The sequence below is a fragment of the Sturnira hondurensis genome, unplaced genomic scaffold (assembly GCF_014824575.4).
Source record: "Sturnira hondurensis isolate 20B ecotype Veracruz unplaced genomic scaffold, ASM1482457v3 Scaffold0018728, whole genome shotgun sequence".
NCBI classification, from domain to species: domain Eukaryota; kingdom Metazoa; phylum Chordata; class Mammalia; order Chiroptera; family Phyllostomidae; genus Sturnira; species Sturnira hondurensis.
This window is the reverse complement of record NW_028091359.1, coordinates 14,978,448-14,994,363: the sequence shown is the minus strand read 5'-3', so window position 1 is coordinate 14,994,363 and position 15,916 is coordinate 14,978,448. Positions and strand designations below refer to the sequence as shown.

The window sequence follows — 15,916 nt, the reverse complement described above, 5'->3', positions numbered from 1 at the left end:
TTTCCAAAGGCCTTGGCTTTGCAGCCAGACTCGCTAAGTCAACAAAGTCAGAGCCAGCCCTGCTGCTTGCCTTCCTGTTACACCCTCTGACTTCTTCTCCCTGGCCTGCCACACTCGCACACACATGTGTTCTCTCTCCTTCTCTCTCCCCTACTCCCACCCCCCCCACACACACACACACACACAGAGTCCTCCAGCTCCATCATCCTCAGTTGTTTGGGTGGGGGGTCTGTTCTGGGAGAACTAGGAGGCAGAATCCAGATGGGCTCTAGCCAGAGCTTGGGGTTGTTTTTTTGTTTGTGTTTTTTTCCTTTTTCTCCATATTCCAACCACTCAGTAAAAAGTTGGGCCCAAGAAAGCAAACACTGGAACACCAAGGGCAGCAGTACCAAGCTGTTTACCTAGCCAGTGAGTGTGATTCCGCTCCCCTGGAGGACGGGCACAGATGTCCTCGGGGCAGTGGGGCTTCGCTGTGTCCAGCCAGCTGCGTCTGGACATGAAGACAGTGGTAACTGCAGCCCCCAACGTCCTCCTGCGCAGCCACACAAGCGTCCGAAAGCAAAGCTTAAGGAACCACTGCCCACTATAGCTCCCCAGGGTCTCAGGAGGACCAACCTACCCCCACTGAAAAGACAGTACCAAAGTAATTTAGGACTGGGGCGACAGGGTGTGTTCCCCCACAATTCCCCAAAGGGGAGAAAGTCTTAACAGACAGAAACACGCAGGAGCCACCAAACACACACAAAATCACCATTAGGAATTGTGGATGGCAATCCTGCTTGGCCTGGCACAGCACAAAAATCACAAGTTTTTCATCCAGACGGAAAAGAAACAGAAAAAAGTGATCAGCGTTTTGGTATTAATCAACCCATGACGATATTTAAAATACGCCCCCTGTCCCCAGCTGACAGTCTGTCCCCCGGCCCCAGTGGTAACTGGTTCTCATCCAGGCTCACTAACTGTGCATCTCTCTTTATCTTAGGGGTTCAAGAAACAAAAGTCTGGTTCTCTCTGACCACCCTACCTCCTGAGCCCGCGCTTCCGTCTGGGCCTTCAGGGGCTCTCCTCACTTCCTCCTGCAGTGCCAAGGCAAATGGGGGTGGGACAGCGGGTCATCCAATGGCCATCTTCAGAGGTCCTCCCCATCCCACGGCCCCTCCGGATCCACTAGGTTTTCTGCAGGCTCAAGGCATGGGCATTTTTTTAATCTTTGATTTTTTAGTTACAGTTGACATACAATATTAGTTTCAGGTGTACACCCCAGTGATCAGACATTACATGACTTACTAAGTGGTCATCCCAATAAATTTCATATCCATCTGCCACCATACATAGCATTACTAACTCCATTCTCTATGCTGTACTTTACATTTCCAAGGGCATGGGCCTCTTTTGCAAGACGGTCCTTACTGCCTAAAAGCACCAACATCCATCACTCTCTGAGGAAGCCAGGCTCATATTGGTTCTGCTCTCAGCACCTCTGCTGTCTCTGCTTTGAGTCTTTCTTCTCACACCCAGGGTTTTCTTTCTTTGTTTGCAGGGTAGGAGGGGATGACCTTGGAGAAAATCCCTTCCCTCCAAATTCCTCCAACACACATAATCTAAGTGGATAAAACAACTAATGGGACATTTACACAATGGACTACTCCTCGGCCGTAAAAAAAAAAAATTTTACTCTGTGTGACAGCATGCATGGACCTGGAGAACATCATGCTGAGTAAAATAAGCCAGTCGGAGAAAGACAAGTACCATATGATTTCACTCCTATGTGGAATCTAATGAACAAACTGAACTAACAAGCAAAACAAGAGACAGACTCATAGATGGAGAGCAGGCTGGCAGCTCTGGGTTGGGGGTTGGGGTGGAGGGATTGAGCAAAAAAGAAAAAGGACTCACAGACATGGATGACGGGGTGGTGACTGCTGAGGGGAGGGGGTATAAGGGAGACAAATGTTCATGGAAAAGAATACAATAAAAAAATTTTAAAGACACATAGTCTGTTGGCTTAAAACCCATTGTTTCCTTCCAAAAAAAACAAAAACAAAAACAAAAAACCTTTTTGTAAAACAGAAGCTAGAAAGCCTTCTCGGCTGTTTTGGACCCTGTCATACGCCTCCACTAAGGCAAAGGGCAGACAGCCAACCACCTGCTCACAGGAGAGAAGCAAGAGCCGATTCCAAATGTCATCCAGCCACACTTGATAAACACATTTTTACTCTTTTTCAGTCACCCAAGATTTTGGCTGTGGGCAGGTGTGATTTCTAGCTTGGTGGATGAGTGTTTGAAAGCAATGTCAGAGTAAGTTTCTCTTGTGTCCCTCCCTTAGCAGCTGTGTTTCTCCTGCAGCTCCTGTCCACTCTGTCCCTCCCTCCATTCCCTCCTTTCCTCTCCCAGCACTGAGCCTTCCCAGCCCGGCTCACATTTCCCAAGAGAAACCGGCCAGATATCCCCAGTGCCCTCCCCTCTTCGAGAGCAACGACAGTGCTAAAGGCTCAGGTGGCCACACGCAACCCCACAAGTTTTAACCTGCAACTCCCACGCCCACCCCTGCAGCTGGCCCACATCATTACATTATGTAAGCACTTTAATTTCCACATCCCAAGATACGCTTTTTAGTCTTACTTGGCCTCTCGCTATAAAAGATGGCCAGTCCTTCTTCCTTAAAACTCTCTTCTTAGATTTGGCTTGAATGATGCTCACCTGGCGTTCCTCCCCCACCCCTCCCACTGCCACAGGCGGCCCTTGGAATCCGACCTTCCATCTAGCCATCGACTGCTGATGCTCCCCGAGGTCCTGTCCTCGAGCCTCGTCTCACTCTGCGTGCCCTCAGTGAACGGTCTCAACCTCTCTCGATGCCTTAACGCCTACCAACACCCCAAACATTCCCTCTCCCTCCCCCTTACTCTCTGCTTCCCCCTCTTCATCTCCCTAACTCCAGCTCTCTCTCTCTCTCTCTATATATATATATATGTATATATATGGCTGTTGACTCCAGATATATATATATAGATATATAGACATATAGATATAGATATAGATGATATAGATGGCTGTTGATGGTTTAGCCTAGAAAACAAAAAGCCAGAGAGAGGACAGATGGTGAATTTCCTGTACTGGAAAAAGTACCAGGGCCACAGAGCAGACCAGGCCCACGTGGATAGAGGTTAACTCACTCCAAGGGAGAACATTCTAACCAGCAGCACTAGCCAGGAACGGATGGGCTCACAGGCTCGGATGGGCTCCATCTGCGGCCGTGAACCCCCCGACTGGAAGTGGGCAGGGAGGATGCCTGCGCCCAGCGCAAGGCCCAGCTGAGCAACACCCACGTTCTCTCCCTCTTCTGAGATTGATACTTCTCGGCTTGGCGTTCAGAGATTGGATAGCTAGAAGGGTTTTGTTTTTTTCTTGTTGTTGAGTAGCTAAAAGTACAATTCTTCATTTTAGATACTGGTTACAAATTGTTGTGATAGTTCTTTTTTAGTCAATTATTTTTAAATAATCATGGTTTGTTACTTATCAAATAATTTGTATTATAAATTCATTTGTCATACACACAGTCTAGTTTTTTAAAATTTTTTAAAGATTTCATATATTTTTATTGTTAGAGAGAGGGGAAGAGAGGGAGAAACATTAGTGTGTGGTTGCCTCTCACATGCCCCACACTGGGGACCTGGCCCACAACCCAGGCATGTGCCCTGACTGGGAATCGAACCCGTGACCCTTTGTTTTGCATGCTGGCACTCAATCCACTGAGCCACACCAGGCAGGGCCACACTCTAGTTTATTAAAGAACAATTTGTTTGGTCATTGACTGAAGGCTTTCACGTTAAAGTGTTGTTTGCAAAGCTCACTTCTTTCAGACATTTCTCTGTTCCACTGCTACACACTGTTTTAGGAAATAGTAGGTTAATAGCAAAGCAATCCTAAATAAATCCTAATCTGATGTAACACAGACTTTTTAAAGGTTCTTCAAATATTTTATTCATCAGCAGCCTGGACTCTTCATCACCAGCCTGGGACATTCAACTGTAAATACAGGGGTGGGCAAAAATAGGTTTGCAGTTGTTCATATGGAAAATAATCCAATAATTAATAAATAATAAAAAAGGATAGACTGTGTTTTGGGTACTCACAACTGTACATCTACTTTGCCCACCCCCGTAGAGCCAAGACAGAGCGCCCCACCCCTCCACCCAGGCTATGACACAGGGATGCTGAGGAGGAAGTAGTAGCCCGACACCCAGCGGTCTCGCCCTCCAGAGGGAGGCCGGCCCCCAAACCGGGCCTGCAGCGGAGGAAGGAGGGCAAGTACTGGGATGTTCGTCAGACACAGGGAGACCAGGCAGAGGAGGCAACTCTGCCTTTGAATAACATCTCCTTATTTTAACTATCTCATTGCAAAATCTGTATTCAAATAACAAAAATACAAATTGTCCACACCTCCACAGTTTAATCAAATTTTTTCCATGTGTCCACACTCGCAACATTATCTGAGCCGTTTCACAGTCTGTATTTTCACTTACGTCATCGTTATTTTTCCATTTCACTACCTTACTCTCCACTGACTGCCTTTGTTCCTTACTCTCCACTGACTGCCTTGAGATACCCAGTGTTCACAGCCTGGGGAGTTATTGTTCAAATCTCTCTCTATGCTTGACTCATCCTATAGGGGGCACTACAACGATATCTAAATCAGAACAATTGACTAATGCTCCCCCTCTTTAGTGGTTCTCCTGACACACCCAGTGTTCAAGCTATAAAAGTCCTTCTGTTTTTCCTTCTTCTTTTTTTATGTAATTTTATTCTATTTTTAATTACATTTTATTGATTATGCTATTACAGTTGTCCTTATCTTTTTCCCTTTGTCCCCTCTCCACCCAGCACCCCCCCACTCCCTTGGGCAAGCCCCACACCATCGTTCACGCATGCCCATGGGTCATGCGTGTAAGTTCTTTGGCTGCTCCGTTTCCTATACTGGACTTTACATCCCCCTGGCTGTTCTGTAACTACCTATTTGTACTTCTTAATCCCCTCACTTCTTCACCCATTTCTCCACATGACCTCCCATCTGGCAACCATCAAAATAATCTGTATTCATAATTCTGTCTCTATTCTTGTTTGCTGTTTTTTAGATTCAATCAGTGATATGTATTTATTGCCACTTTGCTGTTCACAGTTTTGATCTTTTTTCTTAAATAAGTCCCTTTAACATTTAATATAATAATGGTTTGGTGATGGGGAACTCCTTTAGATTTTCCTTGTGTGGGAAGACCTTTATCTGCCCTTCAATTCTAAATGATAGCTTTGCTGGCTAGAGCAATCCTGGCTGTATAAGCCTGCTTTTCATGACTTTGAGTACTTCTTGCCAATCCCTTCTAGCCTGCAAAGTTTCTTTTGAGTGATCAGCTGATCATCTTATCAGAACTCCTCTGTGGATAAGCAACTGCTTTTCTCTTGTCATTTTTAAGATTTTCTCTTTATCTTTAATGTTTAGCATTTTAATTATGGTGAGTCTAAGAATGGGCCTCTTTGCACCCATCTTGTTTGGGACTCTCTGTGCTTCCTGGACTTGCAAGTCTATTTCCTTCACCAAATTAGGGAAGTTTTCTTTTATTATTTTTTCAAATAGATTTCCAATTTTTTGCTCTTTCTCTTCTCCTTCCGACACCCCTATGATGCGAATGTTGGACCTCTTGAAGTTGTCCCAGAGGCTGTTTATGCTATCCTTTTTTTGGATTCTTTTTTTCTTCTTGATCTGTGTGGTTGTTTTGCTCCCCTATGCCTCTCTGTCCCCCAGCTCTCACCTTGATGACAGACACTTCGTTTTCCCCGTCTGCCACTGGTGCCTTTCAATCTGCTACCCCAGTGATGGAGCTCAGAGGGGAAGAGTCTAAGTCGACGTGTGGGTTAAGAACTACTTGGGACTCCAGAAGTTTCTCCCACCAACACAATTACCGGTGGCTTTACAGCCAGATGTTTTGGGGACTTATCTTCCTAGCACTGGAACCCTGGGGTTCCACACCACACCAGGGCTGGGGGTCCCTGCTGTGGGGCTGGGACTCCTCACTCCTGAGATATCCCTCCCAAATTTTGATCTACCACATGTGAATGTGGGACCAACCCATTCCACTCTGTACCCCTCCTACCAGCCTGGATGGATGTAGTTTCTTTCATTCTGTAGTCATCGGACTTCCATTCAACTCGATTTCTGATGCTTCTGAGTGATGCCTGTTCTATGTATTTTAGTTGTAACTTTGACGTGGTTGTGCGAGGAGGCAAGCCATGTTTACCTATGCCACATCTTGACCAGAGGTCCTGTTTTTCTTTTTAACTCTAAGAGAACAGTTTTCTAGGTCCTTGCTCCAGCAGACCCCATTTCCCTCCCACCTGCTTTACGAAAACCACCAAGAGGGGAAACCACAAAGGCTAACTTCTAAAAAGCACGAGCCCTAGCCCCCGCCTGCACCGTGGACCACAGCAGCGGCCTGTGGACATTCTCTGCCATCCCGAGGCACAAGTGCTTTTGCTTCCCTCCCTCCGACACACACGTGCTCCCCACACCTCGTGACTTCTGCTTTTACTGCTTAGGCTTACACAGGAGCCAAGGCAGCCGTCAATAACACGACCTTCCCACCCAGCAATTCTGCCGTCCCCCTCACTCCCCCTTGTTTCTTGGTTCAGTTTCTCAAATCCACCTTATCAGGCCACAGGTACTCGTTTTCACACCAGTCTTATCAGCTCTGGCACTGAGAGCAAAGCAGCACAGCGGGAGGGTCTATGACTGTCCCTTCAGCAAGGGTGGCAGAAGGAACATTCCGTCTCGCCAGGACGGCCTTGGCTGTGAGGGCCCTCAGTCAAAACCACAGCCTTTCCTCATGAGGTTCTGCCTTGCTCATACTTTGTGGTGCCTCTGAAAAAGTAGTTTAAAAGATTAGATGTTCATTTCATTGCTATGGAGTTGACCCAGACTTCAGATCTTGAAACTTTTTCCTGATTCAGCTTCAATAAGAAGGCAGTGGGGTAAAGAAGCAAGCAAGCCCTCAGCCCACCAAAAAGGCAAAGTTGACTTAGTCTGATGCATCCCAGACTTGCCGAGGCATGGCCCCCCAACCCCGCCGCCGGGTCCTCACACACACAGGGCCCACCGAGAGAGCAGACTCCACGCCAACCGTGGGTCAGGTCCCAGCTCTGCAGTTTCCTGCTTGTGGGATCTTCAAGAGGTCAACATGTTCCGTCTTATTTTCCTCACCTCTAAAATGAGGTCATTCTTTTAAAATACAGTGACTTCATGTAAGTAATTATAAGTCTTAAAACATTAAGTGGAAAATAACTTTAAAATCCTTTTGTGCCAACTGAGGGTTATATAATTGCTGGTATAGTCCATTTGCCATTCAGTTCCCCAGCCCACACAAAGTCCTTGTTAACTAAGTGAATGATCAATTTCCCATCAACAGGAAAAGAAATCAACCACAAAGTCACCAACATTTCTTGGATTCCAGTCCGCGGCCAATGGTGCCAGATCTGCAGACTCAAAACTAAAGGAGTGTTTTCTCTCACAAAGCAGTTTTAAGCCTCCACATCCTCCAATCCCGAAAACATAAATCAGAGGCTTTCAATGAAGGAACAAGGCTTTGCCCAGAAGTATCTAATTAAACGGGGGTGGGGGGGGTGGGGGGGGTGGTGAAGAGACAAAAACACATCAGGTTTTTTTTGCTACTTTTATTTATAAAGAACAACTCCTGACACAGAAACAAAACACACGTCCAAAGAGGAGCTCTTTAAAAACCACACAACAACAAAAGAATGAGGGGACTATGGAACCTTATTTAACACCAGTCTGTGTACCTGGCTCGGGGATCACTGGGAGTACTTCCTCAGATATGACATCTCACCTCAAAGAAAAGGAGACCTGGATCTTGAGGGCCCATCCATCCGCCAGGCAGAAGCTGTGCTCAGTCTTCAGCATCATCGAACTGTCCAGTTTCAAAGACCATCTTGGAATAATGTGGTATCAGTGGAGGGGGATGGTGCCAGCTGGGGTCATAGAGCATTTCTCCTTGCGGGGCACAGCACACCCAAGGTTTGGCCTCCTGAGAAATGCAACCCTGGATGTCGTCTGCATCTGCAGGCCATTTTAAAAGACAAGATTAAAGGAAGAAGTAAGGGCGAAAACAAATAGCCAAAAAATGTCTAGAAGGAAACTACTCGCACTCTGTTTAAATACACACACACACACACACCACACACACACCCACACCACACACACACCACACACACAATCCTTTCGCAAAGAATCTCGAGCATGTTCTCTCTGAGGGTTCCCATAGCTGGGCTTCCCAGCCAACAGTTCTTGGCAGACAGTACAGAGGCAGCAATTGGGTAACAAGGCACTTCTGTCTGCAGCTGCTCAGTTCACACACAGATATTTGGAGAGAGTAACATTGTTTCAAGGGTAAAACCAACCGATATGAGTCAAATGTAAAATGTGCATGTCTTTTTTTTTTCAGTATGAAAAAGAAGCTGTCACAGAAATTGCAGATCTGTAATAGGTATCAGCTAAGCTCACAGCTGTGGGTCCCTCTTCTAAATGCCTTTAGGGGTAACCTGGTAGGAGCGTCCCAAACCCTGGCCTAGTACCCCAGAAACTCCACACCTACCATATGGATTCCCTTGATCTGCTTTCAGCTCCAAGTCCCAGTCCTCCTGAAGATCAGCAGCCCGTTCCCTGTGCAGACAGCGGGGCATCCTTTCCGACAGCTCCCAGGCATTCAGTTCCCCATCAGACTCTTCATCCCCCACAGCAAAGCCTTCCTCTTCAGAAGGGGGGCCCTCGCCCCCCGCAGGACCATCGTGAGGGATGCTCTGCGCTCCCCTGGCTAGGAAATCAACAAAAGGAAGAAGGCCTTAGCCCGCAGAGTGCTTGGGAAACTTGTGCAGACTTACTAAGAGGGCAGAGGTAAAACAAGCGTACAGGGTTCTTTAGCCACCGGAGTATTTTTTTTTTTAAGTTCTCTTGACATTTTTAGAAGTAGAGTTGATCAATTCTGTCCAATAGGCTATTTTGCCTACAACAAAGCCATTAAAAGCTTGGGGGGGGGGGGGGGTCAGGCACAGCATACACTTTTAGGTGGCTTACATGTCATTAAAGCAAATGATAAATTTTCACAATACAGGTGTGGACTGAATTTTTGCTCTTCTCTTCCTCCTCCTCTCAAAGAGCATGTGAGAGGGGAGCACAGGAAAGCAGGATTAGGATAAAAGCGAGCCGAAGACCCGTCCAGCCACAAAGGACAGCCACCACACGGCCTCCCCCCAACAGAAGAAGGTCCATTGTCAAAAGGTCTCGTCTACGGCCCTACCACCCTGAGCAGGCCCAATCTCTTCTGATCAAAAGGTCTCAGAAGAATGGGAGAAAGTTGGGGGAGCACGCAGGGCTACGGTGATGCCAGGCAGAGCTGGGAAGTGAATCGGCCTATTACCACTTCAGGGTATTGACAGCTGAAAGGAAGAAAGCGCCACTTCAGGGCACGGGTTTGAAGCCAAACTGCCTGGGCCCAAACCCCAGTTCTGCCAATTACTAAAAGCGTAACTGAGCTTAATATACTCAACTGATTCCCACAATAGCTTAAACACAGAATTAACATACAACCCACTCCTAAACGGATACCCCAAAGAATTAAAAACAGGTGTTCAAACAAAACTTGCACAGAAACGTTCACGGCAGGACTACTCACGATCACCAAAAGGTGGAAACAACCCAACACCTACCAACTGATGAATGGGGAAGCAAAACTCGGTTTATACACATGATGGGATTATTCGGCCATAAAAAGGAATGAACTGAAGGCAAACTTCGTTTTATGGCATTTTGCTTTATTGCGCTTCACACATTTTTATAAAGGCAAAAACCCTCTACCAGCAGAAGATCACAACTAGCTTTATTGTAACAGCAGCTTTACTGCAGCGGTCTAGAACCAAACCCGTAATACCTTTGACGGATGCCGGTGCTGATACATGCTGGATGAATTAATCTTGAAAATATTATGCTGAAAGAAGCCAGACATAAAAGGCCACATAGTATATGATCCATTTACATGCAATTTACATTTGCCTGTCCAGCATAGGTAAATCCATAGAGACAGAAAGCAGATCAGTGGTCAGCAGGGGCACAAGAAAGGGGTGACAGGGTGTGACTACCTTCTGGGTAGGTTTCCTCTGGGGTGATGAAAATGTTCGGGAACTAAACAGTGGGGGTGGTTACATAACAACTGTAACTGTGCTAAATGCCACTGAACTGTATGCTTTAAAATTGTTAAATGAGGCCCTGGCTGGTGTAGCTCAGTGGATTGAACGCAGGCTGCAAACCAAAGGGTCGCCAGTTCAATTCCCAGTCAGGGCACATGCCTTGGTTGCAGGCTGGTTCCCTGCAGGCCAACTCCCAGCAGGGGATGCACGAAAGGCAACCATACATTGATGTTTCTCTCCCTCTCTCCTTCCCTTCCCCTCTAAAGATAAATAAATAAATAAATAAATAAATAAATAAATAATCTTTAAAAAAATAAAAATAAAAATATATAAATAAAATCTTAAATAATAAAAATAAAGAAAAGATCAGAGACTTTTCTAAGGCCACAAAACTCTGAGGCCAGGGCTCTGACCCAGAACTGAAAGTGGAAACAATTCTGCTCCAAAGCCTATACCCTCACTGCTTTTCTAAGCTGTCTTCCTCAGGAGAAGGGATATGTCTGGACACAAGTTCAGGACTCCCCTTAAGGAAGCTCCAGTGGGGCTTCCAAACAAGGGCACTGTTGGAACACGCGGCAGAAAAGGCAATGTGGCAGCTAAGAGGAGGACCTGCTAGAAAGAGAAGGTAAGCAAGACACAGGGGCTGTCCATCTCGTTGCTTCCTGGGTCTCTCCCAACATTCACCCAGTCTCTGCCATCTACTTGCCTAGGCGATCTGTGGCCTTCTTCGTCTCTCTCTCCTGACTGGAGTGGTCATCTGGGCCAAAGCCAGCCTGCCAGAAAAAGGAACAATTACCCAGGACTTGGACATCTGGGGTAGCCCCAGTATTAAGCTGTGTCTCAGCCACAAACCCATCCAGCCACACACACCCCTCTGCCCCCTTATGTGTGGGGCTGGGACTCCAAAACCCTGAAGGCACTACCCCACCGACACTTCACCCTGGCAGCAGGAACACCTTCCTACAGCAGCCACTGAATGCAACTTAGAGTTCACTGACACTTGCAAAGCCAGCCTCATTGGCTGGCCCTGTCTCTGGAGCTCTGACTCCCAGGCTTTCAGGACTTCCCCTTCAAGCTCAGAGACCTCAGCACAAACTGGGGTGGTGCCCCCTCCTGAGAGGCTGGAACTTCAGCTCTGCAAAGCCTCTCCTCTGAGCTTGTACATTTTAACCATTCCAACCTCATCCCTTTGTTCCCTCAGCCGAAAGGTTGGTAGCTATTGCTACCTCCATGTTCACTTTTAATTTTTCAGTTGCTTAACAATTTCTTATCTAATTAACAACTCTATCGAATTCTCTGTCTCCTGACTGATACACAGGGGCGAGAGAGCTGTAGTTTCTCAATGATGCTAAGGGAAATCTTTTTTTCCCCAACCAACCACAGTCCTCTCTGCTCTCACCACTCTGAAGTTCCCCAAGTCCTACCACCTCTAAGACCTCCTACTAAACAGAACAAGAAATGTTCACAGCCTGCATGAGAAGACCTCACTTCAGTCCCGGCTCTGCCTTTCATTCACAGCTTGTGACCCTGCACACATCGCTTCAACCACTCTGTCTGGGTTTCCTTCTCTGGAAACTGAGGATGATTGTTCTGACCTTGCAGGGGGCTTATGATGACATAACATTTATGAAAACACCTAGCACGCAGAAAGAATGTAATGTTTGTTGAATCTAAACCCACCTTCTTCCCTGGCTGCTGTGACTCAGCACATTATGTGCAGGCCAGTGCACCGAAGGGTCACAGGTTCAATTCCCAGTCAGAGAAATTTAAATGTAAATGTAAATGTAAATTTAAAATTTACAAGCTCAGAGGAGAGGCTTTGCAGAGCTGAAGTTCCAGCCTCTCAGGAGGGGGCACCACCCCAGTTCGTGCTGGGGTCTCTGAGCTTGAATGGGAAGTCCTGAAAGCCTGGCCTGGGTTACAGGCCAGGTCCCCAGTAGGGAACACGTGGGAGGCAACTGCACACTGATGTTTCTCTCCCTCTCTTTCTTCTTCCTCTCCCCTCTCTAAAAATAAATTTTAAAATCTTTTTAAAAAAATAAATACATAAACCCACCTCCTCTGCCCCTACGTCTACACTGCATTTGGCACCTGTCCCAATCAGCTCATGATCTAGTCACACCTAGATTTAAAACATCAACTCCACCCCGTACAGTCAGTAACAACCCTCAGTCACGCCAGCTGGTGAGACCTCTCACTTCCACCACTGCCATAACTCTGTAACTGCCTCCCCACTCACCCATCCTGCCTAGCCCCGCAGTGTTAATCACTGCGCTCCTCAAAAATCTTCACCTTTACTGCGGCAGCACAAAATTACCCATGGCAGTGACGACAACTCCTCACAGCCAGCAACCTGTTGAGCACAGTGCTCTCCCGGCTCTGCAGCCCAAGTTCCCAGGCATTTGCCGGGCACTCCCTCATCTCCACACTTCCGCAGGCATCGCCACCCTCTCACCCCTGAGAGGAAGTGCACATCCCTTCCTACTATGTCCTAACAACCCTAGTCTCATCACATCTGCGCTCCAAAGCAATTTTCTTTATAAGTCTATCACTACATTTCTCTTACTTTGGTTAGTACTATCTTTGATATGCCATTCCTCCGACCAACTAATAAGTGTGTCTACTGTGCCAGGCACTATGCTAAGCGCCAGGTTAACAGCAGTACACAGAGGATCTCTACCCTCAAGGAGGTCTTCATCTAGCAGAAATTACTGACTGCAAACAAGAGCAGGTTATGTATAACGGTAATAATAGTCTTTTAAAAAATCAGGAGCTGCCTGGCACACCAATGAAAACAACTTTCTGGAAACCCTGCGTCAAACTGGGCCTGTGGGTTTCATTGAATAGAGAAGAGAACACCGGAGACCTCATCTGGTGCTCAGGGCTAGCTGAGCATGCCCACCAGTGGTCACAGATTCTTCAGGAAAAGTCTCTCTCCTCACCACCCTCACCTGGCCCAGGTCCTGCACCACCCCCACCCCCGCAGCCGACCCCAGCCCTCGGTCCGCTGCATCACCTCCCATTTGGCAAGTACGCAGTGGCGCCGGGGGCCGAAGCCTTCCTTCCCTGCCCCGAGTGCTCACCCACCCTACTGTGGTGCCCCGCCCTAAAGGCCCACACCCCGAAGCCCTTCGGCCTGGCGGTTTCCAGCTCAAGCGCGCGTCCAAACGACGCTCAACAGTCTTGGGGCCGGGGCGGCCCGAGGCGCTTCCCCCAGCTCCGCAGCGCCCCGCCAACTTCCCACCCCCGCTGCAGAGGATGGCCTTGCCCGGCCCCGCGCGGTACTCACCTCCGGGCTTGGGGGCGCCTCCCGCGCGCTTGGCAGCGACGGACCCCGAGGCGGCTCCGCAGCCCCAAGCGCCACGGCCCGGGAGGTCTGCGGGTCCATGCCCGGCGGCCCGCGGCTCCGCGCCCTCGCGCCTGGACGCTGCTCGGCCACGTGATGCACGGCTTGGCTGCAAGCCGGAGGATACGCCGCGGAGGGGCCAATCAGCCAGAGGTGCTCCTGGCGGAGGGGGCGGGACACGTGGTCACGAGGAGGGGAGGCGGAGCGGCAGGAGGGGCAGGGCGCCCCCAACAGCGAAAGCCCATCTACCAGTCCCAATCTGATTTTTTTCTTTAGCTCTGGTCCCCGATCAGCAGGCTGGGCAACTGAGTCTGGAATGGCGAATGGCATCGCTATCCAGCTTCAAAACCTTCAATTCCTGTTACCCGGGTCCACTACATAATGTATACATGTGAACTGTAAAAACTTTTAGTGGCTCGAACCACATTTCACTTTTGACTTTATAGATTTCTCTAGAACACATGCTAGAATTGAACTGTAATCCACAGACACATGAGACAACACAGCAGCACTGTGATTCTCCACCTTAAGTTAATGATAGTTCTTAAAGTTAGTCCATTAGAAACCAGGACAGATAATTTTTTTAAAAAAAACCTCCGACGATGTGCTGACCACACGATGGGACACTTCGTCATAGTAGCCTTTAGGGCTGTGCTGTCTGTAGTCTGACCTGGGAAAAGATCTTTTAATGGCTTGGGTCTGGCCCTCTACAACCAGAAGGTGGCAGAAGATGGGCAAGAGCATGCTTCACTCACTGCCTTTCCCTGCCCACCCCGCCTAAGCTAACAAACTGCCTCAAGGTGTAATAAACACGTTAACATTGAAGTAGCAGAACAGCTGTGAGCTGGCTTCCCAGACCACGATAATACAGTCTTGGGGGGGGGGGGGTTACAGAACCTAGTCCTTCATCCCCTTCAAAGTACATGTTGCCTGAAAATTACGTGAGATATTTGAGAAAATTGGTGTAACAGTTGGTACATAATGTTCCTTTTTCTTTTTCTCTACGTGCACTTCCCCACAAGGAAGAGCATGTGACAGATGTTTAATGTGTGCTCTGCTCTGACCTGTGAGTCAGCTTCTCCCAACCTAATTTATCTATAGGTCAACTCTGTCCAATAGAATCTTCTGTGACAGTAAGAATAAAAATTCTATTATCTGTGCAGTCCTATATGGTAAACATATGGCTATTAAACACTTGAAATGTTGTCAGTGTAAATGAAAAACTGAATTAATTTTAATAAATTTGAATTGCCATATGAGCTAGAAACTACTGTAGCTAACAGTGCAGCCCGAGGTGGGCCACCAAGATGCCTTTCCATAAGCTGCAATGGTGAGAGCCAGACAGAGTGTGGTGTGAATGGGGGGCCGGAAGCTGACCTCCGCCCCCTTTGCTGTCATCTCTCACATGCAACATGTATCTCCTTATGAAATAAAAGTGCTGTGTGCAGATTTAGAAGGATAACCATCCCTGGAATTAATCAGAAAGAGGACATTTTTCATATTTTAAAACAAATGAAAAGTAACTATTTCAACTACAAAAGCTCAAAATAAAAATGTCCTAAAACACTCTAATATTCATAGGAATTTAATATCAAGTTATTATCACATATCAGCAGAGAAAAAATGGCCACAAATGGTTTTGGAGGAAAAAAATATGAGCTGTGCTCAGCAAGAAAAGGGGTTATCAACAGTAAAAATCATACGGACAAAAGAAGAAAAAGGCATCCAGGACAAATTATTTGTAATAACGACAACATAAGATTAATATTCTTAATATATTAAAAACCCTTATAAATTAGTAAGAAAAAAGTTTTAAGAAACTGTCAAAAAACATGAAAAAAATAAGAGAACCAGGAAAAATAGATGAACTTCATTAATGTCAAAGAAATGCACATGAAAACAGTATTATTTTTTCACCTATTAAAATGACAAAAATTTAAAATACCCACTTCAGCTAAAGGTGCTCACATTTTCATACATTGCACGTTGGCACTAAATATATCAACATTCCTTTAATAAGGAATGTTGGGTTCCTTTAACCCAATACTTCTGTCAGATGTCAATCCCCTAAAAAAAATAACCACGGATATAAACAAAGATTTACAAGAATCTTCATCAACATTTATAAGAAAAATTAGAAATGACAAGGTTCAAACATAGGAGATCAGTAAAGTAAGTCTACACAATGGAATGCTACAAAGGAAATGTTCTTAAGGCTATTTTAATATGAAAAATTAACATTAAGTGAAAGGTAATTGTACCAAATGCTTCTCATAACGTTGTTAAAGGATACAAAATTCACACTGCCTCCCCTGCCCCCAGAAT

General features: G+C 46.7%; 1 protein-coding gene across 1 annotated transcript; it reads right to left on the bottom strand.

The window, feature by feature from the left end:
• Window positions 1-7,704: 7,704 nt before the first annotated feature.
• COPRS (coordinator of PRMT5 and differentiation stimulator) lies at window positions 7,705-13,701 on the bottom strand. Its single transcript, XM_037070178.1, has 4 exons — window positions 13,535-13,701; window positions 10,952-11,018; window positions 8,658-8,876; window positions 7,705-8,122 (listed from the first exon to the last, which is right to left on the bottom strand). Exons 1-4 carry the CDS (start codon window positions 13,631-13,633, stop codon window positions 7,953-7,955), a joined length of 555 nt encoding a protein of 184 aa, XP_036926073.1. The 5' UTR covers window positions 13,634-13,701; the 3' UTR covers window positions 7,705-7,952.
• Window positions 13,702-15,916: the final 2,215 nt, after the last annotated feature.

What these genes read in the sequence shown, in the direction of transcription:
- COPRS (XM_037070178.1), bottom strand. Translation starts at nt 13,633, where the DNA reads ATGGACCCGCAGACCTCCCGGGCCGTGGCGCTTGGGGCTGCGGAGCCG. An exon ending in AGGCGCCCCCAAGCCCGGAG is followed by an intron (nt 11,019 to 13,534) that starts GTGAGTACCGCG and finishes TTTTTCTGGCAG; the next exon opens with GCTGGCTTTGGCCCAGATGA. An exon ending in GAAGGCCACAGATCGCCTAG is followed by an intron (nt 8,877 to 10,951) that starts GCAAGTAGATGG and finishes TTGATTTCCTAG; the next exon opens with CCAGGGGAGCGCAGAGCATC.